General features: G+C 36.8%; 1 protein-coding gene across 2 annotated transcripts; it reads left to right on the forward strand.

Moving 5' to 3' along the window:
- Positions 1-27,852, forward strand: RNF141 (ring finger protein 141). Of its 2 annotated transcripts, none has more exons than XM_054582826.1 (6): positions 1-118; positions 6,793-6,986; positions 10,016-10,124; positions 15,671-15,852; positions 20,314-20,421; positions 25,465-27,852. In XM_054582826.1, the coding sequence occupies exons 2-6, from the start codon at positions 6,844-6,846 to the stop codon at positions 25,613-25,615; spliced, it is 693 nt and encodes a 230-aa protein (XP_054438801.1). In that variant the 5' UTR covers positions 1-118; positions 6,793-6,843; the 3' UTR covers positions 25,616-27,852. The 2 variants fall into 2 exon arrangements, with proteins under 2 accessions (XP_054438801.1, XP_054438798.1); XM_054582823.1 differs by having other exon boundaries at positions 1-113.

Raw genomic sequence — 27,852 nt, forward strand, 5'->3', positions numbered from 1 at the left:
GAGTGCGACCGGTCGCCCGCTGAGCCGCTGCCGCCGCTGCCGCCGCCTGTGGGTCAGAGTGGCGGGCCGGGGCGGCACCTGTACCGCGGGAAGCGCGATGCCTTGAACCTGGGGTGAGGTCTGCAGCGCAGTCCGTTCGTCGTTTCCCTTCCTACCTGCTCTGCGACCCTCGGGCTGGAAGTAGGACACCGGCCAGGCCTCGACAGCCGAGCCGGGCTTCAGTGGGGAGACAGGCCCCGCCCTTCGGGCCTTTTCTAGGCCCCGGTTTCGGGTGCGGAGCTGGCCTGGGAGGTCCTGCGATGGACGCACCGTCCCCAACCTGGCTGTTTCCAGTGGCCCGGGGCGGGGAGGTGGCGTGTCCCGTTTTGGGGGACAGGTGGATCTGGGGGAACTGGAGAGAGTTTTTCCTTCTCGAGTCTGGAACCGCTTTTAAATATTGCCGCCTGCGCAGTCTGTGGGCTAGCTGTTGGTTAAAAGCTCCAAGTTCAAGTGCGCTTCAGGGGGGCCTGGGGCGGCGAGGGTAGCCGGCGTGTTTAGCAAACACACTGGTACCGTTAAAAGTCCTAGGCGTCCCCGCCGCACCGGTCACCCCAGATTAGAAATCCTCTGCCTTGTGACGGTAACTCAGAAATGGTCAAGTCGACCTACTTAGCTTAGCCGGCTCTCCATTTCTAAATTAGTTCAGGCCGCCCCTTTTCCCAAAGGGCTTACCTTGTTGAACCAACTACCTGCAGACCCGGCTGAAATGATACGTTTCCTTTCTAATTAGTGTAGTAATGATTCCTAGAAAGGAAATCTGTGTTAGCTTTGGATGATTTCTTCTGTTATTTGTATCATGTTACAAAATGCGGACTTACTATTATTCAAATTCAACCCCAGCCCTTTTATTTTAATTGCAGTTTACGCCCATATTCTGACCCTGTCCTATTTCACAGTGCCAAGTGAGTCAGTACTTTCCTCGGGCATATTTATAAAGTTGCCTGTGGTTATTAATTCTGAGATTTTCTGCACAAAGTTATTCTTTTCCATTCCCCCCGCCCCCAGGCCCATTATTCTTGCTATAAATTGAGCTCCATCCACTCAAAATTTCATCTCGGACCCACTATCCTCAGTTAGTGGCTGCTATATTGAAGTCGCCTCTCTAAGAAGTGGTGCTTTCTGAATTTATAACTCAAAAATAATTAGTTTTTCTTCTTTGATGCTGCCTGGCTGCCATTTCTAAATACTTTTCTCTAGAATATGATTGTAGAGTTCCAAAATATGCGCTCTATCATTTCGTGTAAGTGAACTTCATATTTGATGTGTGTAGTCTGATACTCCTTAGTTCACATCCAAACACCTAACACACTTGCCTTACCCTTCTCTTCCCCAAAAAGCAGGGAAGATCCAGAGAGGGTTCTTACAAGTTTAGTGTATTTTTCCAAATATATAATGTATTTAGTAAACATTCTGGTGCTGTCAGAAATCCGTGTTCTTAACCTCCAAGTACTCCATCCTTTAGTCGTTTTTCTTTCTATAAAAAATTTCTTCTGATTAAGATCTTTGAGCCCAGGACATTCCAGACTCCAATGACTCTGACTAGTTTAACTTGTTTCTCCATGTATCTCTTATAACTGCTGTCAATTTCTTGTCTTGCAGAACAGTTTACAGATCTAGAGTTTAAGTAAGCAATGAGTAATAAAAGTGTATCCTTAAGAACCTAGTTTTTAGTACTTAGTTTTTATTACTGACTTCCCAGTGAAAATAATTGATTATGTCAATTGTAAATATCTTTTTGTAAATAAAGTAGTTGATACAAAATTTCATGGAGAGCAGGTTTTGGAGAGGTTTACTAAATACTACAGTACTTGTGAACTAACCCATCTTCTTGCACTTTCAGACTTTTTAACTTTACTTTGATCCTTTTATGAATGGATATGGTTTAAATTTTCATGGAGTTTAGTTTTGTGTTTTGTTTTTTTGATTGGGTTGGGTTTGGGGTTGGTTGGTTGGTTTTTGCCACCTGTCCATGATGTGATTTTGTATATTTAAAGAATATTTGAACTACAACAATTCATTTGTTAGGAGAAGAAATGATCAAGTGTATGTTACCACCCACTAGACTCTAGAGAATCTGGCATTTTTGGAATCCTTGATATTCTCATGTTTCAAAATAGCACTTGTTCTTTATTTTTAAAATCATTCAAATTTTTTTTGGAAGCACATTATTATCTTGCTATAAAGGACTAAATTATAGGTAGCAAAACAGTATGAGAGCTGCTACTTCATTGAGAAATCTTGACCAGAGATTTGTCTTTTGTTTAATTCTATGCCAGGGGTTTGCAAATTATGTTCATATGAAATACTGTTCCATGATCTAGAAGGAAGTACTTTGCTGATATCAAATAATGAATACTTTTCAATTTACATAAGCATTAATTGAATGATAAATTTTTACAATTTTATATTTTTTCTTCTAGGTTTTTTTTTTTAACTTCAGCTTCTTTCCAAGTTAGTACTGGTAGATGATTGAATAGGTGAACAAGAGTCAAAAGAATACTGAGTGATTAAAAAAACTGTCAACAATATTGTGTTCATTTATAAACATTTATTGTATTTTTATGTATCTGTCAGAAGAGAGAACATAGCCGCTATCCTCAAGAAGCTTACAGAAGGGCAAGGCAGGTAACCTAGCTGATATGTGCTGTGAGAGAAGAATGTACAGAGCCACCAAAGAGGGACACTGAAAAACTCATGGGTTGTGAACCCATGTCTGGTTCACAGCAGATTCTTTTTGTGAACATGCACCCTGGGGTGTGGTTTTATATTGCATATAGATCACAGAGTCGTATTTTTATATTAGTGATAGACATTAATATTTATCATTATTTTATGGTATTCAAAATGAGCCGTGCATTCCAGGCTCTCTCCACTGAACCAGGTTGAGCCACTGTTCCAGTGATCTCTAGATAGTGTTCCCTTTTAATCAGAGGAGTTGGTAGTGATCAGGTTTGCCAGATTCCAAATGCAACGAGAGGATAACAAATTAATATCCTGTCTCAAATTATAATCCTTGTCACTCAAAGTTAGGGCACCAAATCAAAACAGTGCAGAAACGAAAAGGACCATTTTGTAATTCAATAAGTAACTAAGGCTTCTCTTTATCTGTTTGATGGGCACATTGATTAAATTATTGCATGTTTTTATACTGTTAAGGCTGTATTTCAAAACTGATTATTTTTTCCTTTGCTAAGTAATGTAAATGTAATTTAAAGTTTTCAGTCTGGTTGATTAAAATCTTTTTTTTTTTTTTTTGCATTTTGATTGGGCTGATATAGGAAAAGCTAGAGGGAATTTAAGTTTCACTTTGGAGTAAAATATTAGGTTAGAGGTCACCTACAACACTTCTCACCCAAGCAATAGTCTCCCCTAAAACTCTCATTACATGAAGTTACCAATCTTTATTTAAACACTTCCACACTTTCAATGAAAGCAAGATCACATACATCAACCACGAGACAGCCCTTAACACACTTCTGGGTTATTATGATAGGAAATATCTAATATTGACCTGAAACCTGCATAATTTACACTTCCTTGGCTATTATGTTCTCTGTAACTATATAAGTAAATCTTAACTTCCTCTTCCACATGAAACCTCTTCAGATATTTGAACAAACCTATCATGTTGCTCCACGTTGTTACTGAACCATGATTAGCTAGAATGAATTGCTTTGTTTCCTCGTCTAGATCTATAACATCTTGCATAGTCTCCCAAATATGTTCAAGTGATAAGGTGCCCTCCAAAAGCGGGATTGCTAAGAGCTGATCACAAACTTCAGTGTGTTCTAACCATTACAGAACACAATGGGACTAGGATCTTGCTCTGGACACCTGCTTCTAACAAAAGTGTGGGATTATTTAACATCTTTCTTTCCCCTATTTACGATTCACTTATTTTGACTGAAACCCTCAGACCATTTATATTTTAGCGGCTTTTAGCACATCTTCCCTATGTGTTTCTGTGCAGTTGACTTTTCAAGATATACTCAGAATTAAGTTTTATTCATATTTGATGTAATTTATTTCATTTCAGAAAATCAGTATCTATTTCAGTCTTGATTCTGGTATTCTGCGTGCATCCTTTATCCCGATTTTGGTCACCCATGGATTGGGCGGGCACGCAGGCTTGTCTTTGGGCGGTTATTAAAGATGGTAAACGGCCCATCTCTTGGTGCCCATCTCTGTCTCCCGCAGCCTCTCTGCTTTAGTAACTCTGGCCTTTTCTGTTGTCTCACAGTCACCATGCTCCTTCCTCTGGTGGCACTTTCTATGACCTCTGCCTACACTGCCTTCCCCTCACCACACCTCCAACCCTCTTCTCTAACTCTGACTGATCTCAGATCAAGTGTTATTGGCCCAAGGACTTCTTCCTTGACTAGGTCAAGACTAGGTCAAGTCCCCCATTTATAAGCTTTTGTAGCACCTTGTACTGTTTGGCTTAGCACTTTCATTTTGTAATTATATATTTATTGGCATAATGGTTTGTCTCTTCTCCACCATATCAGATGCTCTATGGTGGCAAGAACCATGTTTCTTTTACTCACGATTGTATGCCCAGAAAATGGCACAACACCATTTAATTTTTAAAAAGACCATTCAACACAGTGGCTCCCAAACACTGGTCTACAACTATTGGCTTCTGATAATATTTTTATAAGTTTGCCTTATAACAAGAAAAATACAGGCAATAGTGTATGTTTATATGTGAGGTACATAGCAGTGTGAAGTTACTGCCTTCTTGGAAAGGACTTTTATTCTAATATATCTTTCTACTTTTGAGGTTATAAATCGTTCCTTTTAACATTTTTGTTACGTTTTGGGGATTTTTTATTTTTGAAAACTATCCTTACTTAGAATAAAAATAAATGTGCAACCAAGGTGCTCTGAAATTTTATTAGTCTTTAAAATTCAGAAATCACTAATATTGAATACCCTAGAGGCCACCTCTAAGCTAAGATCTTTCTCTTTGGATACACTTGGCTGTATTTTAAATTATAATTTTGCATTCAGAGATTTTTTTTTTAATGGCTTGGATCTTTCTCAACAACTTCCTTTTATTTATCTCTATAATAAAATATTTATCATTGCCAGGTAGGCTCAGATTCAAAACAGTAACTGTTGAGTTACTGTTTTTATTACAATTGTTACTCTTTTATTACAATTGTGCTTTTCTTGTACTTAATGAGACTAAAGGAATAAGTCTCAAATACAGTATATTAAATTTGAATACCCAAAGCAACATTTACATATTTATGGTTACTGAGAATTCTTATTGTAAATGTTTTTGTATTTTATACTTATATATTTTATGTGTAGAGTTTTAACTTAATTTTTTTCTTAAAAAATAAAGCAGGTTTCCTAGGCCTGTCTGGTGTGGCTCAGTGGACTGAGTGCCAGCCTGCAAACCAAAGGGTCGCTGGTTTGATTCCCAGTCAGGGCACATGCCTGGGTTGCAGGCCAGGTCCCTTATAGGGGGCATGTGAGAGACAACCACACATTGATGTTTCTCTCCCTCTTTTTCGCCCTCCTTTCCTCTCTCTAAAAATAAATAAATAAAATCTTTAAAAAGGAAAAAAAAAATAAAACATATTTCCTGGCAAAATTTTTTCTATTAAATTATTACTATTGGGTTGGCCAAAAAGTCCATATTTTTTTTCCATAAAATAAAAGACACTTTTTATTTCCACTAATAATTTTATTGATTTGGATATTTTTAGTATGTCAGCCACTTCCTGCATGATATAACGTTGATTGTTCTCAGTTAACGTCTCAGTTTGATCATTGACGACTTCAACTGGCCTACCTGACCATGGTTATTAAATAAATGTTTTGAGGTTAAATTTTTAAGTCAATTCAATAACTTACTGATCTGTATTGATAGGTTATTAAAGTATTGTCCAGCCTTTTAACTAAAATATCACCTTTTATTTAGAAAACAAGTTATATAAATCCTAAGTTAAAAACATCTAAAGGAGGTAAAAAGCAAAAGAGCTGTCTTTTTTTTTAAGTAGAAAATGTGAAGTGGTTAAATTATCTAACATTTTAATTTTCTTAGGTTTTTCAAGCGAAAAATATTTAATTTACATATATTTTACAATTAAAAGTAAGTTGCACATTGAACAGCAAATGTTCTTTAGCTGATACATTATGACTATATGTCATAGTAGTTAAGACTATGAGCACTAGAATCTGAAAAACATGAGTTCAAAGTTCACTTCGACCACTTACCAACTGTTTAATTTTAGTTAGATGTGTCACTTAGCTCTAGTTCCTTATCTGTAGAATAGGAATATAATAATGCCTATTTTTTAGGGCTGTTGTAAGAAATGAGATAATGTGTGGAAGGCCCTTAGTTTTGAGTCTGACATGTTGTAAGCAGTCAGGAAATGTTCCGAGGAAAATTTTGTAAGGTAAACACACTTCCTATTACGTGCAGTCACTTAAATGCCTCTATGTGTGTGTCTGTGTAATGGTTTTTATTTGGCAGAATTATAGGAATTAGAGGTTCATCACCCTCCCAATAATGTAAGTGAATCCTGTTATTTAGTTATGTGATTTTAAAAAATAGAAATATGTATCTTTACTTCTAAAATATATTTTAAATAAATTCCACTTTAGGCCGTGTAAGTTTACTGAACTCTCTTACTTAAGTGTATTCCTAGTATTTCATTATTTTCTTGGAGGGGTGGATATATTGTTGATTTTATATTATATATAAAAGTAACATACATATATATATATATTTGACAGAAACTATGTGAAGCAACACTCTTTCTGGATTTCAAAAGACATCATTTCATCATGGGACAGCAAATTTCGGATCAGACGCAGTTGGTTCTTAACAAGTTACCAGAAAAAGTAGCAAAACACGCCATATTGGTTCGAGAAAGTGGCTCCTTAACTTATGAAGAATTTCTTGGGAGAGTAGCTGAACTTAATGATGTGTAAGGCTTACTGTTTTTCATTTTATTTTTCCCCTTAACATATGCCCCATATGTCATGACTGTCAGAAGTAACCAGAAATATCGATTGGTAAGTCTTAATGTTTTCAGCAGCAGCTAGCAAATATTTATTGAGTGCCTACTATAAGACTTTCTGTGTGGGTATTTTAAAATATATAATAAGAGCAAAAGAGTTTTTGAAGGACCATAAAATTAAATTTTAAACACAGGCATATAAATTGGTTCTTGCTTGAAAGCACTAACGGGTCTATAACAAGAGAGTGCACCCATTAGCCACCCTTGGAGAAAGGCTCCTGGGACTGTCCAGGGCACTCAGGCACTTACCTGGTTAGTCAGTAATAAATCTTCTGTGTTCGTTCACTGAGCCATTATTTTGCCAGAGAAATGCATATATAGTAATAATTCATTTATCATCAAAGAATAAGATATTTTAGTTATTAATGCTTTCTAATCAGCTAACATCTTTAAATCTCAACTCTTAAACAGATTAATGTTTAAAATGAAATATAAATTTCTCTATCTTAAGGAGCACATTTAATAGAACTTAGTCTTTTGGGTTTGTGAGTTTATTCTTTATTATATCAGTTTTTATACTGATCTGTTATAGAAGCTATTAAAATACACAGGGCTCTTTGTCCCTGAATGGCCCCAGATTGTTATGCTTTAAAAAAATTACTTTTTCTATGTGTGCTCTCTCCCCTCATGACAGGTGAGCAAATGTCGCTTCTTTATATTAAGTCTTTCTCTAGCAGCACCTACATCCCTACATCCGTGTGTGTGTGTGTACATATACATATATATGTGTGTGTGTGTGTGTATAAATCTTCTGTCTCCCTTGGGATGTATGGTACCAGTAATTAGGGCATTGCCTTTTAAATGAGATCTTAAAGGAGATTCTCTCTTCGGTCTGTTCAGCTTAGCTAACATTCACCGAGCACATAGCATGTGCAAGGCACTTGCTGAGGATTGGACATTTTAACTGAGGCCTAAAATGATTGTCCAAGTATTAATGGCTGATCCAGCTCTCCCTAAGTCTGAAGTTTTTTTTCACTCTCCTACTTTAACTATCCCACTTAAACCTCTCTTAACCACACCCCCGCAAAAAGCCAATCAAAATCACCAGGCAGTCTGGACCTACTTAATATAAATATAAAAGTCCCTATTAATTGTTTAGGGTAGGATGCATGAACCTGCTCCCTAAGCTTTGTGATAGCTATGTTGGTTGATACGAAACAGACTTGGCCATGTGGAAGACATTAGATAAAGAGAAGGAAATAGAGTTTCTATTATAGACATGACTGGAGTCTATTGTTATTAACCAGTCATGAAGAATAAAGAATGTCTTAAAAGTTAAAACTATCTTAAAAGATCATTTATTTTAAGAACACTCTTGTTTATTTAAAAAAAATTCACTGAAGCCAAACACAGCCTCTCACACAGCACCAGCAATACGCTGATACAGGTGGGCTCCTAGAACACTCACCTAGTGGGGAAAGCCTGTATACAAGGGGCCTGCCCTCTGGAAGGTAATCTTGGGTTTTATTTAGGGGCCCCCTTCTCATGCATGTAAGTACATAGAAAATGAACTAGGAGGCTACATACTGGGTGTCTGGGGAGCTGGTGGGGGGGGCAGCAGGGGAGATTTTACATTTTACTGTCTATGTATTGTTTAATCTTTTATAATAAAAATGTAGTCATTGGTTTTTCAAACTTGAGCATTTCACTTTTTTTTTTTTAAAGATGATCCAAATGGTAGCATTTGAGTCTTTACCTCTGGGGCCATATTCTTAAGGAGTAAAATTGGGTTGAGAATATAGTAGTATCATAACTGTGGAATGGTTTTTATGTCCATTGTTTCAACTCATGAAGAGTAATCAGTGACATTTGCTGTCCCTTTCGAGTCTTGGAACTTACATAAACCTAGTCTATTAAATGAAATTCTGCCTTTTTTGCCTAAAGATACTGAATAAAATGTGTCCTGTGAAAGCATCCATAAGCTAAGTTTACTGTGTAATATAAAGCAAATGGTCAGGAATATCTTCCTCTTATTTATTCAGCACAGGAATTTTCTGTGTGGATATGGTTCTTATAACCAATTTTCATGGTCAGAGTTGAGCATTTCATAAGTGCAATGCTATCCAAGAAATAAAGTTCACTCTATGCAGGAGAGGTGTAGCTTGATAGCTAGAAAACTACTAGGGACTGGCACCGCTGGATTACATTGCCTGGCAGGTTTTGTTACCTAGGGCTAGTTGCTTAGTTTTCAATGGCCTCAATTTATTTAGCTCTAAGTCACTTAGTTCTGAGTGTGATATCCCCACTGGTGCTCAGAGAGAAATGTGAGCACTGACAGAAGGGAGCCGGACTATTTACGTACGTCTTTGATTTAAATTGGTGTTGATGGCATGATAATGAATTATCCTCTAAAAGCCGTGTTTGTACGTTAGAATCCTATGGCTCTCCATATTAAAATTACTCTGCTAGGGGAAGACAGCAAAGCTATATTTAAAGTGTCTCTAAATCATTTGCTCAATACAGTCCAAATTATAAACTTTTTTCAAAATGTTGTGTTAGTTTTGTTGCTTAAATAAGGACTCAACCAAAAGGAAGATTTTTCCCACAACTTATGCACATCTGAGGCAACAGTTAAAATGTGGATGAGTGAAATCAGCTAAAGTTTTTCTAAATACCTAATTTCTTGGACATGTTTTTTGTAGATGTCTGTTAAAAATTTAAAGACCATTGAAATATTAGATATGGCAAAATATCGATATCATGCTATTCTGCTGTTGACTTTAAAAACTTGAAAAATAAATAGTGTGTTTAATCAAAACTCTAACCCTATGTTTTAAAGAATCTAATTATTACAGTCATTATTAGCATTGATCTTTGTGTGTTTTCTTCAAACTGCCTTCTCTGTTTTTGAAGTGTTTCTTGAATCTAATTTCAGGGCTCCATTATTTTATGTGACTTTTCATAAAATTTTAAAAAACGTGTTTGTCTCTTTTCAGAACTGCTAAAGTGGCTTCTGGCCAGCAAAAACATCTTCTCTTTGAGGTACAGCCTGGGTCTGATTCCTCTGCCTTTTGGAAGGTGGTTGTACGGGTGATCTGTACCAAGGTGAGAATGGCAGAGACTTCCAATGCAGAGTGTAAACTACTTTGTGGTTAGAACCACATTTCATAGTATAATATGGTCAAAAGGATTGTTAGTAATTTGATTATAATGTGGTTATTAACATTTATTTATAAAACTATGTAAAACATAGTTTTGATAGTTATTGCCTTTCAGGTTAACTGTTTGAATCTCACTGGTTATATAATTAGCATAGAGCAGAGATTTTTATAATCAAGAAAGGTGATAGTAAACTATCATCTTTATACCATCAACCTGTCTTTTTGGAGTTAGCTGGCTGTTGAATCCTAAGGTGACACTCTTATTTAGCTTCAAGATGACTCCCTAAAAATTAAAGTTATCTTAGGAGATCATTCCTTTTAAGAACACTGGATTTTATGTATTAAATAATAATTTTTAAATCTGTTAGAAAGGTTTGGTTTTTTTGTTTTACTTTAGTAATTTTTAGTTATAGAATGAGTTTTTTACCATCAATACACTGTTAGTTCATCTTTAAATTTTAGATAATCGAATATATCAACTGTGCTAAAAAATAAAATGGCAGCTGTCATGGAGTATTCAGAAGCCTCATCCACCAATGGGTTGATTAGAATAGATGGTTTTTAACCTTTTTGAGCCCTTGGTGAAAATGAAGGAACAAATTTTACTAGGCCTTCTCCTATCCCAACTCCTCTAAAAAAACAGTAAGATCATCCATAGTCGTATAAACAGTAAATTGGGCATTCATGAGTGCCCTGAAGTCCATTCTTGACTAACCCATACATGGGTAAGGAGATTTTTTTTTTCTTTTATGTCATGATCAGTAAAGTCCTGTACATTGTGTCCCCACCTCACCCCCTGACCTTATCTTCCCCCACTCCTCTCTCTCATTCTATTCCAGCTGCCCTGGGCTCCTTGCTGGCCTCCTTGTGCTCCTTGCCTGGTACACTTCTACCTAACAGCCTTTGCACTTCTGTTCACTCAGCCTGGAATGATCTTTCCCACAGATGTCTGTATGACTCATTCTTGTACCCCCTTTAGTTCCTAAATGTCTCCTTCTCTATGAAGCCTTCCCTACAGCCCTTCTCCATACACTTATTTCTGTCCAGTCTGTATTTTATTGTCTATCTTTCCTACCTATAGTGTAAGCTTCATGAGGGTGGGGTCTTTTTCTGTTATATACACTGTTATATACCAGTGCTTAGAACAGTGTACATATTATCTATAACATTATAGGCAGTCAATAAATATTTGCTGCATGAATCATATCATAATAGTTGCAGTTTGATAAATTTTGCTGTTAAATACTATGTCTGAATTATTCCCTAATTTCTTCTGAACTATGCAGTTTCAAAGGAAGACTGGCCCAGTTTCTTCAGCTCTGAAATTCTACTTTGTAATCTATAAATTCGTATTACCTTTAATTCTATTTGTTCTCAACCCCATGTATAGTCTTCTGTTACAAAGAATATTACATATTTACATGTCTGTATGTATCTTACCATCTCAAAATTTAATCACCTGTGATTATTCACAGTGGTTCTGCCATTTTGACAACATGGAGTCTGATTCATACTTATTTGCAGTTATTCCTCTCATTGTCTTCTCAAGTAGTAAACAATAAGTGTTACTACAACTATTATTATTTTCATTCCAAATATGGAAATGTTGGTATGATTTTTTTAGTAGGTAATCTATCTACTTCACTTTCTCATATCCCCAGTTCTGTCAGCACACTTCAAAACCTATTTCATTCAAAATTTTAGGCCCTCTATCTATATCTCTCCCTGTACTATTCATTTCTTTCTAAGTATTTTGTTTGTTCTGTTTATTTTGATATGCATTTAATAGATTTCCTTGCTGACTTCTGTTCCCACAACCTTTCACACCACTTCCTGTGCTGAAAGGAAGTCTTTCACATCTCTAATGTGTTGCTAATTAATTAATGTTCTCTGCCTCAATCCTGCTGGCTTTGGTTATTTCAAAAGTGAATATATACCCCACTCCATGAGTCCTTGAATCTGAACTACCTCACACACGACCAAACATGTCCTTGCATTAACAATGTTAGCTAGATCAGGGTTAGGTACAACCTGTAGACACTGGTTCACTTCATAGTAAATGAGTTTTTGCTCTCCCTCAAAATGGCTTTCTGGAGAAAACTCAAGCACTTTTTGTTAGGATTTATTTCAATATAATTTTCTCACTTTAGTTTGGAAGTTTAGGTATAAAATAGAACTTAAGATATTCAAGAAAGCAGTATTTGTTTCAGTTATAGTAGATTGGCATGTAGTTGTTGGATTCAAATAACTCCTTTAATTAAGAAATTCCTTAAGAAATTAAAATAAAGTCCTGGCCAGTGTGGCTCAGTTGGTTGGAGCATCTTCATGTAAACAAAAAAGTCATGGATTTGATTCCCAAGCAGCACATGCCTGGATTGATCATTAGGTCCCGATGGGGGCATGTTCAAGAGGCAAACAGTTGGTGTTTCTCTCACATCGATGGTTCTCTCCCTCTCTATCTCCCTCCCTTCCCCTCTCTTTAAAATCAGTAAGTATGTCCTCAGGTGAAGATAAAAAAAAAAGAAATTAAAATGAGAGGAATTTTCAACACTGATCTCTAAAATTCATTTTTTTAATTATATTTTATTGATTATGCTATTATAGTTGTCCTAATTTTTCCCCCTTAGCCTCCACCCAACACCCCCCACTCCCTCAAGCAGTCCCCACACCATTGTTCATGCCCATGGGTCATGCATATAAGTTCTTTGGCTATTCCATTTCCTATACTGTACTTTACATCACCTTGGCTGTTCTTTAACTACCTATTTGTACTTATTAATCCCCTTATCTCTTCACCCATCCCCCATTTCCCCTCCCCAACTGGCAGCCATCAAAATGCTCTCCATATCTCTGATTTTGTCTCTTTGCTTGTTTGCTTAGTTTGTTTTTTAGCTTCAGTTATAGATATGTATTTATTGTCATTTAATTGTTCATAGTTTTGGTCTTTTTCTTAAATTAGCTCCTTTAACATTTCATATAATAATGGTTTGGAGATAATGAACTCCTTTAGTTTTTTCTTGCCTGGGAAGCTCTTTATCTGTCCTTTGATTCTAAAGGATATCTTTGCTGGGTAGCACAATCTTGGCTTGTAAGTCCCCCCCTTCATGACTTTGAATATTTCTTGCCAATCCCTTCTGGCCTGCAAAGTTTCTTTTGAGAAATCAGCTGACAGTCTTATGGGAAATCCTTGTAGGTGATGATCTGCTTTTCTCTTGCTGCTTTTAAGATTCTCTCTTTATCTTTAACCTTTGGCATTTTATTATGATGTGTCTTGGAGAGGGCCACTTTGCATCTGTCTTGTTTGGGACTCTCTGTGCTTCCTGGACTTGCATGTCTGTTTCCTTAACCAAATTAGGAAGTTATCTTTCATTATTTTTTTCCAATTGATTTCCAATTTCTTACTCTTTCTCTTCTCCTACTGGCACCCCTACGATGGCAGCGTTGAGACACTTGAAGTTGTCCCAGAGGCTGCTTACACTCTTCTTGTTTTTTTGGATTCTTTGTTCTTGTTCTGATAGGTTGTTTTTTGCTTCCCTATGTTCAAAAGCATTTGGATCATGATTTGATTCTCAGCTTCAGCCACTCTATTATTGTTTCCTTGTAAATTTTTCTTTATTTCAATTAGTGTATCCTTTGTTTCTGACTGGATCTTTTTTATGCTCTTGAGGTCCTCGTTAAGTTCCTTGAGCATCTTTATAACCAGTGTTTTAAATTCTGCATCTGATAGCTTGCTTATCTCCATTTTTTTTAGTTCTTTTTCTGGAGTTTTGATCTGTTCTTTCAGTTTGCTATGTTTCTTCGTCTCCTCATTTTGGCAGCCTCCCTGTGCTTGTTTCTATATATTAAGTAGGGCTGCTATGACTCCCTGTCTTGGTAGTGTGGCCTAATGTAAGTAGGTGTTTTGTAAAGTCAAGTGGTACAGCCTCCCCTATGACCCAATTGGGTACTCAAGGTGTACCTTCCATGTGGGCTGAGTATACTCTTCTCTTGTAGTTGAGCCTTGATTGCTGTTGGAAGATCACCAGGAGGTATTTACACAGGCCAGTCAGTTGCAAGGACTGTCTGTGACCACTGATTGCTTACCTCTGCCCTGTGTGGAGGATCAGCTGTGCAGGGGTAGGGCAATGGTGCCCTGACGTAGTCTGTAGCTCTCTACTGGGTACACAGGCTCTGGAGTTTCCCGGGTGGTGCGGGCCACAGTCAGCCCAAACCTGGGTTCTGCCTGTGTCCACCCTGCGTGAGCTACAAAGCAGTCTGAGATGACTGCTACTTGTGCTGGGCTTGAAGGTTCCCAGGCAAAGCCATGCTGTGAATCTGAGCTGTCTGCTGCTAGTACCAGGTCTGGGGCCACTTAGTAAGAGGTATGAGGGCTGGGGACTTCCTGAGACTGGCTGTTGCTTGTTTGTGAGAATTTAGGAAGTTAAGAAATATGAGCCTAGACCAATCATTCATGTGGAAAAGCTGCCATTAACAACTTGGGTGGGCCCTTAAGTTGGGTGAAGTGGAGCCTCAAGGGATCTCCAGGACAGGGCAAACTATATTAGCCTGGCTAATGGAGTCTCCGATATGGCACCAGCCTGCCAGCTCTGTGACTCTGTGAGGGGTGGTTTCAGAAAATGAACAATTGCCTCTGCCTACCTTTCTGTCTGAAAGAAAGCTCTCCCCCAGCTCTCACCTTGATGCCAGCCACTTCAGTTCCTCCCTGTATGCCACTGGTGCCTTTCAAGCTGCTACCATGGTGCTAGAGCTCAGAGAGAGTAAGTCTGAGTAAGTTTGTGTGTACGTTCTTTAAAGGGAACTGCGTGGGAACTTCTTCAAAGTTTCTTCCACTGACTCAATCCCTGCCTGTATTTGAAGCCAGAAGTTATGGGGACTTATCTTCCTGGCACTGGAACCCCGGGCTTGGGGATCTGGTGTGGGGCTTGAACCCCTCACTCCTGAGAATCCCTCCCAAATTTTTATCCAACATACTTGGGTGTGGGACCAGCCTGTACCCCTTCTCCATTCTCTGCCTCCTACCAGTCTGGATGGATGTGGTTTCTTTAATTCCATAGTTGTTGGACTTCTATTCAACTTGATTTCTGATGGTCCTGAGTGATGGTTGTTCTACAGTTTAGTTGTAACTTGGATGTGGTTGTGTGAGGAGGCAAGACATGTTTACCTATGCTTCTATACTGACTGGAAGTAAAAATTCACTTTTAAGTCTGGGAACGTTGCCTGATCTCATCAACTCTAAACAAGATGATGCCTAATCAACTCTACATGGTTAAGTATCAAATGAGATAAATTTTTGTACTACTTTAAATCCCATAAATGTAGGGGGCATGATATTTGTTTGCTCAGATTCTTGCTCTCTTGGTAGGTATTTTGCTAACCTGGAACACTTCTATTTCTTAAAATGCTTTACTAAGTATTTGTTCCTTATTTTTGGGAAAAATTGATCAGACAAATTATCGAATTTTGTTTTTGTTTTTTCCTACTTATATTTAGATTAACAAAGGCAGTGGCATTGTGGAAGCATCACGGATCATGAATTTGTACCAGTTTCTTCAGCTTTATAAAGACATCACAAGTCAGGCAGCAGGAGTTTTGGCACAGAGCTCCACCTCTGAAGACCCTGATGAAAACGCATCATCTGTGACATCTTGTCAGGCTAGTGTTTGGATGGGAAGGTATACAATACATAAGTTCCATGTTTCTCTTATTTTCCTATATGCAAGCTACTAAAATCCCATTAATATTTTTGCTGGTGTTCTTTTGACATCTTAAATCACACTACTTTTTGTCTCAATTGATATAATATCCCAGATCAGCTTTTAGATTTTTCTGTGCTCCACGATGTTGTTAGAGTACCAAATTAAAGAAGAGTGAGAGTGGCTTACATCAGGTGATATTTCTGTCAACCTTGTTTCCATGAATCCACTGTCCACTCCACATGCTTACATTTAATGACAAAAGATTTATAGTTAATACCCCTCTTACAATAGATATTTAGGTTCTTGAACAATCAAGCCCTGCAGGAAATTCGGTCCAAGAATGGCAAAATCATTCCAGTTTTCTTAAAAGTATGTAATTGGACGATTAAAGTTGTAAATATGGCTCCAGCATTTGGCAGTTCATTCACGAGTGAACAAGCAGTTGATGTACGTATCGCATATACCAGAAGGAAATGAATTCAGCCAGTTTTCTGTGATGGCGCTTGTTTACTCAGGCCTAATACATTATTGTTCTATCTAAACTTTCTTTTCCTTCTCTGGACTGCTTTTGGCATGTAAGAGCTCCCACCTGTTGCCATTTGAGAACCATGACCATAATTTAAATTTGTAAATGCCTCATCGGAAAGTCCTACATGGGTCCAGACATGTTGACATCCTGTCCAATTGTCATATAGGGTAGAGAGCAGAGACCTGGATTGACAGTATCTTTTACCTTTAAGTTAAAAATATGCTTAATAAGAATTTCTCTTTTATTGCTCCAGTTGCATCTTCTGGTCTATTCTTAACTAACTGGTTTTCAAATACTATGTTACAGTAAAATTGTATTTTCCATTTATCATTTTCTGTTTATCTATAATAGGATTGTTTGGTGAAATGCCAAATGAGTTTTAGAACATTCTAGGCAACATTAAGGCTTATCTTCCTGTGTTTTTTAAAGGTAATATTTCAAAGACAAATGTCTGATTTCCTGCTCTTTCTTATCCTTCTTCAATATGGTGATTATTTATACATAGTATTTGGAAAGCCAAGAATAGTATTTACCAGTATGTTTAGGCTCTGTGGTAGCAAGTGAAATGAAAATAATAATTTGTTCTTGTTGCAGTCATCTTAATGAAGGAGATAAGATTTTATTCCTTCTCATGCACTCTCAAGACTAGAAAATTCAGTACCATATCAGGGTAGGGCTGCTTCTTGCCTTTGTATGATGTTTTAGTTTTTTTCTTACATCCTGATACACTAGTTCATAGAAGACTAGACTTCAAATTGAAGAGGATCTTAGGAGATTTTTATTTGGTTCAGCCGTACATTTGATGCCTATTTCTGTTAGTGGTTTACATTTATTGCATACTTACAGGGTATTAGTCATCCTAATGAAAGCTTGATATGTATAAACTCATTAAATCCTCACAACCACCCCACGTGAATACAATTATTGGCCCATTTCAGATGAAAAAAACTGAGGTTTAGACAAATCAATCACATAGAAATTGGCCTGAGACTCACATTCTAGCCTGTCTGGCAATACAGCCGTGCTGCCATTATTACTCTCTTAGTGCGTAAAGATCCTGTACTACAGCGCCTCCTGAATTTTGGCAGTGGTTTTGAGGAGAAACTTGAGATTCTATCAAGCTTCCAGGTAGTGTCTCTGCTGCTGATTCACAAATAACACTTTGAATAGCAAGACTCTACTGATGACATTTAGCCAAGGCATATTCCAACTTGTACTTGAAACCTGCAGTTACATGGGACTCATAGCCTCAGAGAAGCAAGCCTTTTCATATACAGATGGTACCAATTACTATGACATCTTCCCTTTTGTGTTACATTCCTAGGACAGCCTAACTCTGGCTCTCTTGAGGCAACACAGCACAGACTCTAGAACCAAATTGGCCTGTGTTCATATTTTGGCTATACCCCTAACTATTTGACTTTGAACAAGTTATTAAACTCTCTTCCCTTTGGTTTTTCTCATCTTTTAAAAGAAGATGATAACAATAGTATCTGCTTTTTAGGACTCTTGAGAGAGTTAAGTGAGTTATATATGTAAAATGCTTAGAACAGTACTTGGCCCATAATAGTATGTCTGTAAGAGTTAACTGTAATTAGTAAATTACTACCACAGTCCACTTACAGTGGCAGTGCCTTCTGGAATTCCACCAAAAAAAAAAAAAAAATCTGTTCTCTTTTCTAACCCTTCACCTCTTTGAGAGGAGTAACCAAATTCTCACTGACCCTCTGTCCTCCAGGATAAGCATCCCCAGTTCCTTTGGCCATTGTTATATGGGTCTTTCTGTGTCCTGGAGGCTTTCCTGGATGATCTGTCAGTGTCTTTCAGGGTAGGGAGCATAGAACTGAATGCTCCGTAAGTGGTCTAACAAGGACAAGCAGAGCAAGACTCCTCTTCCTTCTTCTGGTCACTGCACTCTTGGAAGGTAGTGAAACACCAAGTGGCTGCTTCCACTGGCTGTTTCTGTGTCTCCTGTTCCTTCCTTTACCTCTATCCAGAATACTGTTCTTCATAGCTCTCCACCCCTCCCTTTTAAACTCTGATCTTCAGAGAACTCTGTCACTCTTTACAGATTCAGCTATAGTCTCTGCTGCTGACACCCAGCTCCACATCCTTAGATGTAAATTATAAGCTCCTCAAAAGCAGAGACCCTAGTTCATCTGGGTCTGGCACAGTATGTACCACCAAAAGGCACTTAAACATTGAAATGAATATTATGTGGAAAATAATCAAATACAACAAATCCACATCCATCTAGGTTTTCATTGAGTTTCTCCATTTCAGTTCCGTGGCTACCTCATTTTGCCCTATTACTATAGCATAACATTTAATCTCTTACCACATCCTGATTAGTGGTCTTTCTCAGCGCACCTTAGACCAGGCCCTAATTGTCTCCCAAGTGGATTGCTGAAATAGGGATCTCATTGCTTTTCCTCCCCCTAGATTGTCCCTCATGCTGCACTTCCAATCAGCCTTCCTAGAGTATTATTTCAATGGGGGTTTACTTACCTCTTGATCAAACTCTGACTATAGTTTGCCTATCAGAACAAGTTTAAACTTCATTTTGATATTCAAGGATCAGATTATCTCTGCTATATTTAGGCAACCTTTTCCCTCCATTTTCTTCCCAGAGCATCACACCAGGCTTCTTGTTGCATATACACACACAGGTTGTTTTCTACCCCCACAGCTTTGTTTATTTACCCAGCATGTTCTCTGTCAAAATCCTATCATTTTTCTACCTCATCTTTCCAAGAAGTTTGAAATATACTCATTTTCTCCTTCTTTACTTTGCACTTACTCTATGTAATGCACATTTGCTTATATTCTGTTTTATGTTCAAATTGATGTACTTTAAAGTGATATCTCAATGTCTTCTATATAGTCATATAAACACAGCAGGGAATTAAAAACATGTTAGAGAGAGCTTCAACCCTTACGCTTATAGTCTAGTTGCTATACATTGAAACATTCAATTTTTGTATAATTAAAAAAGTAATGCATGCTTGATGAAGAAAACCTAAAAATTACAGAACAGTGTAAAGGATAAAAGCAAATTAAAATCACTTCAAGAAATATTTATTGAGAACCTAAGACAAACTCCCTTTATTCAAAGAGCTTACAGTTTTTGGATAGACACATCAATAAACAGTCAACTGAAATACAGTATTTAAGCTCTTTAATTGAGGCAAATACTGGTTTTGAGAACAGGGAGATGATCTTTTGAGCTGCATTACTGAGGCTGGAGTTCACTAAACTCACAAAGGTATCGCAGGAAAGGAACGCAGCACGTGCAGACGCACTTGGCTCACTCAGGGCTCTCGAAACTGTGGCAGGAGTGGGAGAGTCGACGGGAGTGGAGGAGTCGACATCTCTCTTCTCTCCGAGATGAAAGAGCTCTTTGAGGACAGACACTTTGCTTTCTATCTCTTTTTATTGCCTATAGCACCAAATAGTTGAGACTAAGCTATTTTTTCATTTGTATGCTCATTATCAGCATCAGCACAGGAAGGCCCTGATGTCAAGGTCCATATGTTAGAGAGTTTGTATCCGTCATGGTGAATAAATCATATATTGGCTGAGTTCATTTATATAAATTTAATATGATTTAAATGGGCCATTATTTTCAGAAAGACCTGAATACTTCCAGTTTTTGCTCATATTTTCTTTTAACCATTGCTGAATTTCTCTTCTATGCAGTCTTTCTGTATGGAACTTGCCCCTTACTACTTCTTCCCTAATAGAATTGCCTTCCCTAAAAGGTATATTGATTTAGTCTGATATTGCCTGTCATTTGCTTTATCTGAGGGCACATAGATAAATGATGATCCTTTTTAAGTTAGTGGAAATAAAGTTTAAACTATAATGATGCAAAGTATTATTGTTCTAGCTCAGTTTTCACATTGCAGGGTGAAGCAGCTGACTGATGAGGAGGAGTGTTGTATCTGTATGGATGGTCGAGCTGACCACATCTTGCCTTGTGCTCACAGCTTTTGTCAGAAGTGCATTGATAAATGGTAAGTTATCTGCTCTCTTCATGAGATAGGCAAAGGTCAAATGAGAGCATATATATGTGAATAAACTTCAAAAAATCCAAAAGTATTATAGTAAAGTATAAGAGATTTTGTCCTTCAGTACTTTGAATTTTATGGCATACCTCCGAATGGTTAAAAATATTTTTATTTTTATACTTAAAGTTTATAAAATGTGAGGAAGTATTTTAGTTTTGGCAGTTTACTTTTGCTGTAAGGAGACTTGTGCCTGACTTGAGCCTAGAGTCACATGCTTCCCTTTTTCTTATTTCTACATTTTCCCTTTATGTGTGATTAGTGGAAATAATGTGAATCCTTGCAGAATTGGACCCTGAGGGAGCTTGAGAGATCAGCTCGTCAACCCCATTATTTTACAAAATAAGAATCAAATTTAGGAGAATTTATCATTGATATACAATAAACTACATATATTTAAAGTACAGTTTGATATGTTTTGACATACGTACCCATGCACAAAAAGCCACCATGACAACACAGATAACGAACAAGTCCATCACCCCACAGAGTTACCTTGTGTCCCATTGTAAAATCTCCTTCCCTCCAGTGCCCAGACAACCACCACTCTGCTCTCAGTCACTATAAAATAATTTGGATTTTCTAGAATTTTTATCATTGAAATCATACAGTATATACTCTAATTTTGTCTGTCTTCTTTCATTCAACATAATTATTTTGAGATTTACCCATGTTGTATCAATAGTTTCTTTTTATTGCTGAATAGTATTCATTGTATGGCTATATCACAGCTTATTAATCCATTCGCCTGTTAAGGGACATTGGGTTATTTCCAGTTTTTAGTTATTACAAGTAAAAACTTTTTTAAACTTGGTATTTTTTTAATTTTGACAATGTTTCTTTTGCTAAAATAAATGGAAATGCAGTCTCCAAATTTAGAAGCTAAAAACACTACTTTTTTCCAGAACCTGGCCATCTATCCAAAAGTATAAAATCTAAATCGCTTCAAATATCAAGTGGAAGACAATTATCCTTGTAATTATATAAATAAAAATAAAACAGTATTATAAAACCACTTTCACCTATAAGAAGGACAAGGTCTTAGCACATACAGTAAGGACAGGCTTGTGGAGAAGCCAGCCCCTTTATATATTTTAGGTCAGTATATAAATTGGTTCAATTGCTTTGGGGTACATTTTGGCAAAATCTATTTAATTAATTTTTTTTAGCTTTTAAAAGCAACTTTATTGAAGCATAACATACATGCAGTAAAATCCACCTATTTTACATATATATTTCAATACATTTTGATGCAGTTTTACAACCACGTAACCAGCACAACAATCTAGATAAAGAACATTTCCCTCTCCCCCCAAAAGTGTAGCGCTGTGACAGAGTCAGTACCAGGGATCAGACACCTTTGCTTGTATTACAGTCGGTACGAAAGTTGCAGATACTTTCTTACCACATTATGTAGAGCGAATACCATTTACTGTCATCACCACTTTGAAATCATGGCAGTTTTCAGACTCACCAGAATACATTTACAAATAAATGTATTTTATATACAGTTTGTATACATTTATAGGAAAGTCATTTTGTTGGCACATATTGCAGGGGTTTTTCTTGAGTAAATACCTAGAAGTGGCTAGAGCATACAGTAGGTATACTCGTCATATGTTTAACTTTTTAAGAACCTGAAAACTGTTTTCCAAAGTAGTTGTGCCATTTTACACTTCCACAAGCAGTGTATAAGAGCTGCAATTGCTCCACAACCTTGTCAGTACTTGGTATGGTCAGTCCTTTTAGTTTTAACCATTCTTTAGCTTTGTAGTGGTATCTCATTGTGGTTTTAATTTGCATTTTGCTGCTGACTGATGATGTTGAGCATCTTTTCGTATGCTAATTTACCATCTATTTGTCTTCTTTGGTGAAGTGTCCATTCAGAGTTTGAGATGATGCATTATGGATATATATCTTTTATCAGAGATATGATTTACAAATACTTTCCCCCACTCTGATTTGCCATTTCATTCTCAAAAATGCCTTTCAAAGAGTAGAAGTTGTTCATTTTGATGAGATCCAAAATTAAAAAGAACTGTGTGGATTGGAGGACTGGATATCGTTAATAAATTAACACCCTCCAAATTGATCTCCAAAGCTTTTCTGTAAAAATTGACAAGTTGATTCTAAAACTCATATTGAAATTCAAAAGACCTAGAACAGCCAAACCAACTTTGAAAAAGAACAAAGTCAGAGAATAAACACTTCCTAATTTTAAGACTTATAAACGTTAGATAATAATCTAGATATTGTGGTATTGGTATGAGATAGACAAACAGATCAATGGAAGAGAATACAACCCAGAAATATACCCACATGTATTTGAACAAATGCTCTTCAGCAAAGGTGCAGAGGCAGTTTAGTGAGGATAGTCTTCTCAACAAAATGTGCTGGAGCAATTGCTCCATTTATTTAAGTCTTGTTTAATTTCTCTTACCGATTTTTGTAGTCTTCAGTGTTGCATATCTTCGTACAGATTTATCCCTGTGCACTTTATATTTCTTATGCTATTTTAAATGGTATTTTTAAATTGCAATGTATGATTGTTTGTTGCTAGTATATAAAAATATAATAGATTTGTGTGTTTCAATTCTTAAATTCTGCAACCTTATTAAACATTTATTAGTTTGATAGCTTTTTTTGGAGATTGCGTATGATTTTCTTGAGTGTCTGAACATCAATTTTTTAAAAATATTTTTTCTGGATATAGAATTCTAGACTGATAGTATTTTTTCCCCCTATACTTAAAGATGTGGCTTCATTCTCATTTTTTTTGCATTGTTTCCTGTCAGAAATTTCTGTCATCTTAATCTTTTTCCCTGTGTGGGTATTGTATCTTTTTTTCCCTCTGGTTGCTTTTAAGGGTTTTTTTTTTTTTCATTATCACTGGTTTTGAACAATTTGATTGTGACGTGCCTCAGAGTAGTTTTCTTCACTAAGCACAGTAGTTCCTTGTGCATAGGGTCCATTCAGTTCTTTGGAGTTATGGTATCATCAGTTCTGGAAGTTTTTCAGCCACAAAATCTCAAATATTTTTTTCTGTTCTCTCCCCTCTCCTTCTGCGAGTGCAGCTACACATTAGATCACTTGAAGTTGTCCCAGAGTTCACTGCTGCTATTGTCCTTTTTTTTTTTGTCATTTTTTTCTGTGTTTTATTTTGTATAGTTAATAGTGCTGTGTCTTTCCAAATTACTGATCTTTTTTCCTACAATGTCTAACTTGCCATTAATTCCCATCCAGTGTGCTTTTTACTTCAGATATGGTAGTTTCCATCTCTAAAACTTTGATTTGATTGAATTTTTAAATATCTTCTATGTCTCTACTTAATGTGATCTTTCCTCTAGTTTTTTTCAATACATAGAATATAGTTATCATAATCTTTAACTTTCTTCTCTGCTAATTCTAATATCTGTGTCAGTTTTAGATTGGTTTTGATTGGTTTTTCTCTTCATTTTGGGTTGTATTCTTTTGCTTCTTTTTATGGCCGGTAGTTCTTGATTGGGTGCCAGACATTGTGATTTTTACCTTTTTGGGTACTGGATATTTTTGTATTACTATAAATATTCTTGAGCTTTGTTCTGAAATATAGTTACTTGGAAACAGTTTGATCTTTTTGGGTCTTGCTTTTATGATTTCTTAGGCAGGACCGGAGCAGTGTTGAGTTTAGAGCGAATTATGCCCTCCTTGTGAAGCAAGGCCCTTCTGAGTACTCGGTGCTCTGTGAATTACAAGGTTTTCCAGCCTGGCTGGTGGGAACAGGCAATGTCCCAGGCCCTTTGTGAGCTTTGGGTACCGTCCCCTCAAATCCTTTTTTGGGTGATTCTTCAGCGTCAAGTAGTTTCTTCATGTGCACACACTGCTGAATATACTCTAGGGGGACCTTCGGCAGGTTCAGGAATTCTCCCTTTGTGCAGCGTTCTCCACGCCTGTTCTCTGCCCTGTGAACTCTGGCAGCCTTAGCCTCCTGAGACTCTCGCCTCTGTCACTTCAGCTAGGGGACCACCCAGGATCCCCCCGCTTACTCTGGCTGAGAAACCCTCAAGGCAGTAACCTGGGGCAATGCCAGGGTTCATCTCCTTCACTTCCCATTTCTCAGGATTATTGTCCTTTGTCGTATGATATCCAGTCTGTCCCTATTGGCCAAAAGCAGAAATGGACTTTTTAAAAATGGTGACTTTTGTACACAGAAGAGCACACATAATTATCTTGTAAATTATCTCTGAGGAACCAGAAATGGAACTGAATAATAGAGTATATTCCAGCTCTAGCTTTCACACTTAGTCTTTGGAACAGATTTCTTAGTTTTTGCACAAAAGCCAAAGAGCAATTGATATAATTACATTACTTTGGTCTCAGATTTCACTGAGATGAAGAGAAAGACATTCTCCTTGCATGACATGTTTCTGGCTCAAATATGGTATTTTTCAAATTTCCAAAATTATGTTTGACAAGACAAAAAAAAATCCCTTTGGAAAACAAAATCTTATTTAAGTGACCATGTATAAGCTCTTTTCCTGTCAGGAAAATTCTTCTGCATGTGAAGTTCTCTTTTATTTTAAACCTTGAATACTTCCATTTCATTGTTTGTGGTAGCAAAAGACAGGAAAAAACCTAAATGCTCTTCTATAGGAGACTAAAATGAATGGTAGCCTTCTGATACAGTGTATGTTTGAAAGAATAGGCAGCTCTAACATGTAGATACATAATGGCCTACAAAATATATTAACAAGTTAAAGAAAAGCAGCAATATATGTACACACAAGCTTGATCATGCCTAGTCTATCTCTAGAAGAATATGCAACAAACTTGCAGTAGTGCTTGACCTTGGGGGTAAGAATCAGAGATTGGGAGGGAGGGGGAGATTTTTCACTGTACACTTTTATGCTACTACTTTTTTAAAAATCATGTACATGTGTTACGTTTCAAACAAACCAGTTTTTTAAAAAGAATAAAAAGAAAAACTGTTCTTTAATTGACTTCTCTTAATAGGAGTGATCGACACAGGAATTGCCCTATTTGTCGCCTGCAGATGACGGGAGCAAATGAGTCTTGGGTAGTGTCAGATGCACCCACCGAAGACGATATGGCTAACTATATTCTTAACATGGCCGATGAGGCGGGCCAGCCGCATCATCCCTGACCCTGGGGTGAAGTGTTCCGCTGCTGTTGTGGGCTCCAAACACTGTGGTCATGGGGAAGAATGCAGGGGTGTGTGGCACAGGCACAGAGAACTCAATTTTCCCCACCCTCTTATTTTCCCTTTTCTGACAATTTGTCCCATTTCTTTTGATAAACTTTTCATGTCTTCCATTTATGGTAAACTAAAATTTGCTACAGTTTTAGACCATGTTTTCCTATTACTTACCTGTTCTAATATGCTATATTAGAACTAATTGCTCTTGAATCCTTTGCTGAGGTAACAGCAACATTTCCAGAGGCTTCTAAAGCACTACTATTTTTCAGGGTAGGAGTATTCTGGAATCTATTTAGTTAGGTTTAAAATAAACCGTGAATGTTAAAAAGTTGTAGCCACTGAGAGGAAATTTTAAATAACTGAAAATGTAGAATATATCAAAGTGCATGTTACTACTTAAATTAGCCTTTCTGCTGGAACCTAAGGAGTATGTATGCCCCCTTGTGGTTAATTATTGCTTCTTTAATAATTTTTACTTGAAATAATTCACGGTTATTTCCTAACTTTAGTCATGTTTTGGAACTATGTTTTTTACTTAAAAGCCTTTTATTCCCTATGCTGTATAATTTGGGTGAAGACTATAAAGTTGGGCATGATCTTCTTGACTGTTCTAGAAATATTTTCCCACAGCTGGGGAACTATTCTAAATAGCTTTGATAATGCTCATGTGTCTTGGAGTTTCAGAAGAAAACTTTCATCACAGATCCTAAATTTTATATGTCCAAATTATGAAAAATCATTCAATATTGGTTTATGGTGCTTTTATTTTCTTAACTTGAAAGCATCTTTCTGAGGCCAAGTCCACAAACTTCTTAAATTAAGAGAGAAGAAAATAGGATGTAGCCTTTTAACTCTATGTACATAAAAACACCTCTGAATATTAGAAGATAATTTGGCTTTCTTACTGTTTCATTTTACTTCATTTGAAAGAGTATAGTCAAATAGAATTATAATGTTCAGTGTCACTTCAACCATCTTTTTAAAAATGTTTGCATATAAAGTAAAATTTCTGTTTTATGTTAAACATTTTTATGTCAGCATGTCATAAAGCGAGGGCCTGCTGTCTCCTTTTAAAAGAATGTTAACATTCCACATAACTTTTCTGACTTCTTTGTAAATTGCAAATATTTCCTGAAGTACCAAAGTATATAATTGAAGTTGCTGCTTATTGGTAGCAGAATTTTTGGATACTAGGATTTTAGTAGTCATGCAAATTAAGTAATTCATTTTTAATGTCTGACCAAAGGCGGCTTGACTTTTTCCCCCAAAATACTGCTAATTGGTTGACATTCATGATGGGGGCAGATCAGTACCAAATAGCTAACACTCACTATGGATAATTATGCAGAGTCCTGAGAGCTCTACCGTACTGACCTGGCAGTGTCCTTTATGGCTGTGTGACCTTGAGAAGTCCCTTCCTCTGGTTTGTAGGTTCCCCCTTTAGAAACTGAGACCTTATTTGTGGTTTTCACACTTTATTTCAGCAGTAGAATCTTTTTTTCCCAAGTAAAATCTTACTCAGAACCCATATATACATGAGCTACATGCACGCACACACCCTATACCACTTTATAAATTCATATTTTATCAATATGAATTTCTTTATATAAACTTCATATATTATAACACTAAATATTAGAAAGTCAATCAGTGAAAACAGGCATTATTAATGCATTGGTGATACCCAGTGTATAGAATTTGGTAACACAGTTGTATGATGGGATTTATTTTTTAAATTTTTTTTCAAAAAATGAAATTAAATTCAAGTCAAATTTGCAGAACCCTGACTCTTCTCCATGGAGCGTTAGTATTCCATGGAACATATTTTGAAAATGTTGGGATAGATGATCCCCTGATACCTTTTTTAGCTCTAAGGTTTTAAATTGTCCTTTTGGATTAGACTTGCTAAATCCAATTCAGATTGCCTAATTTAAGAACATTTCTGAAAATGAGCAGAGTTGCTTTACAGGTTCTTGGATCTTTCTCAGCTATAGCCAGTAATTTTATCCCCCAGAATCTTTCACCTTTCAAGGAGTTATTTAACAGTGAGCACAGGAACTTGACAATGCCCAAACCTTTTTGTCAATATGAACTCCAAGAAACTAACTGATCTACTGTGAAATATAAAATGTTATTATTAGCCTTATCTAATAAATGAGCTGTTTTTTGTTCACTCCATTAAA

The sequence above is a fragment of the Pteronotus mesoamericanus genome, unplaced genomic scaffold, assembly GCF_021234165.1.
Source record: "Pteronotus mesoamericanus isolate MK-2021 breed Mesoamerican mustached bat unplaced genomic scaffold, CSHL_Meso_final contig_1189, whole genome shotgun sequence".
Classification (NCBI taxonomy): Eukaryota; Metazoa; Chordata; class Mammalia; order Chiroptera; family Mormoopidae; genus Pteronotus; species Pteronotus mesoamericanus.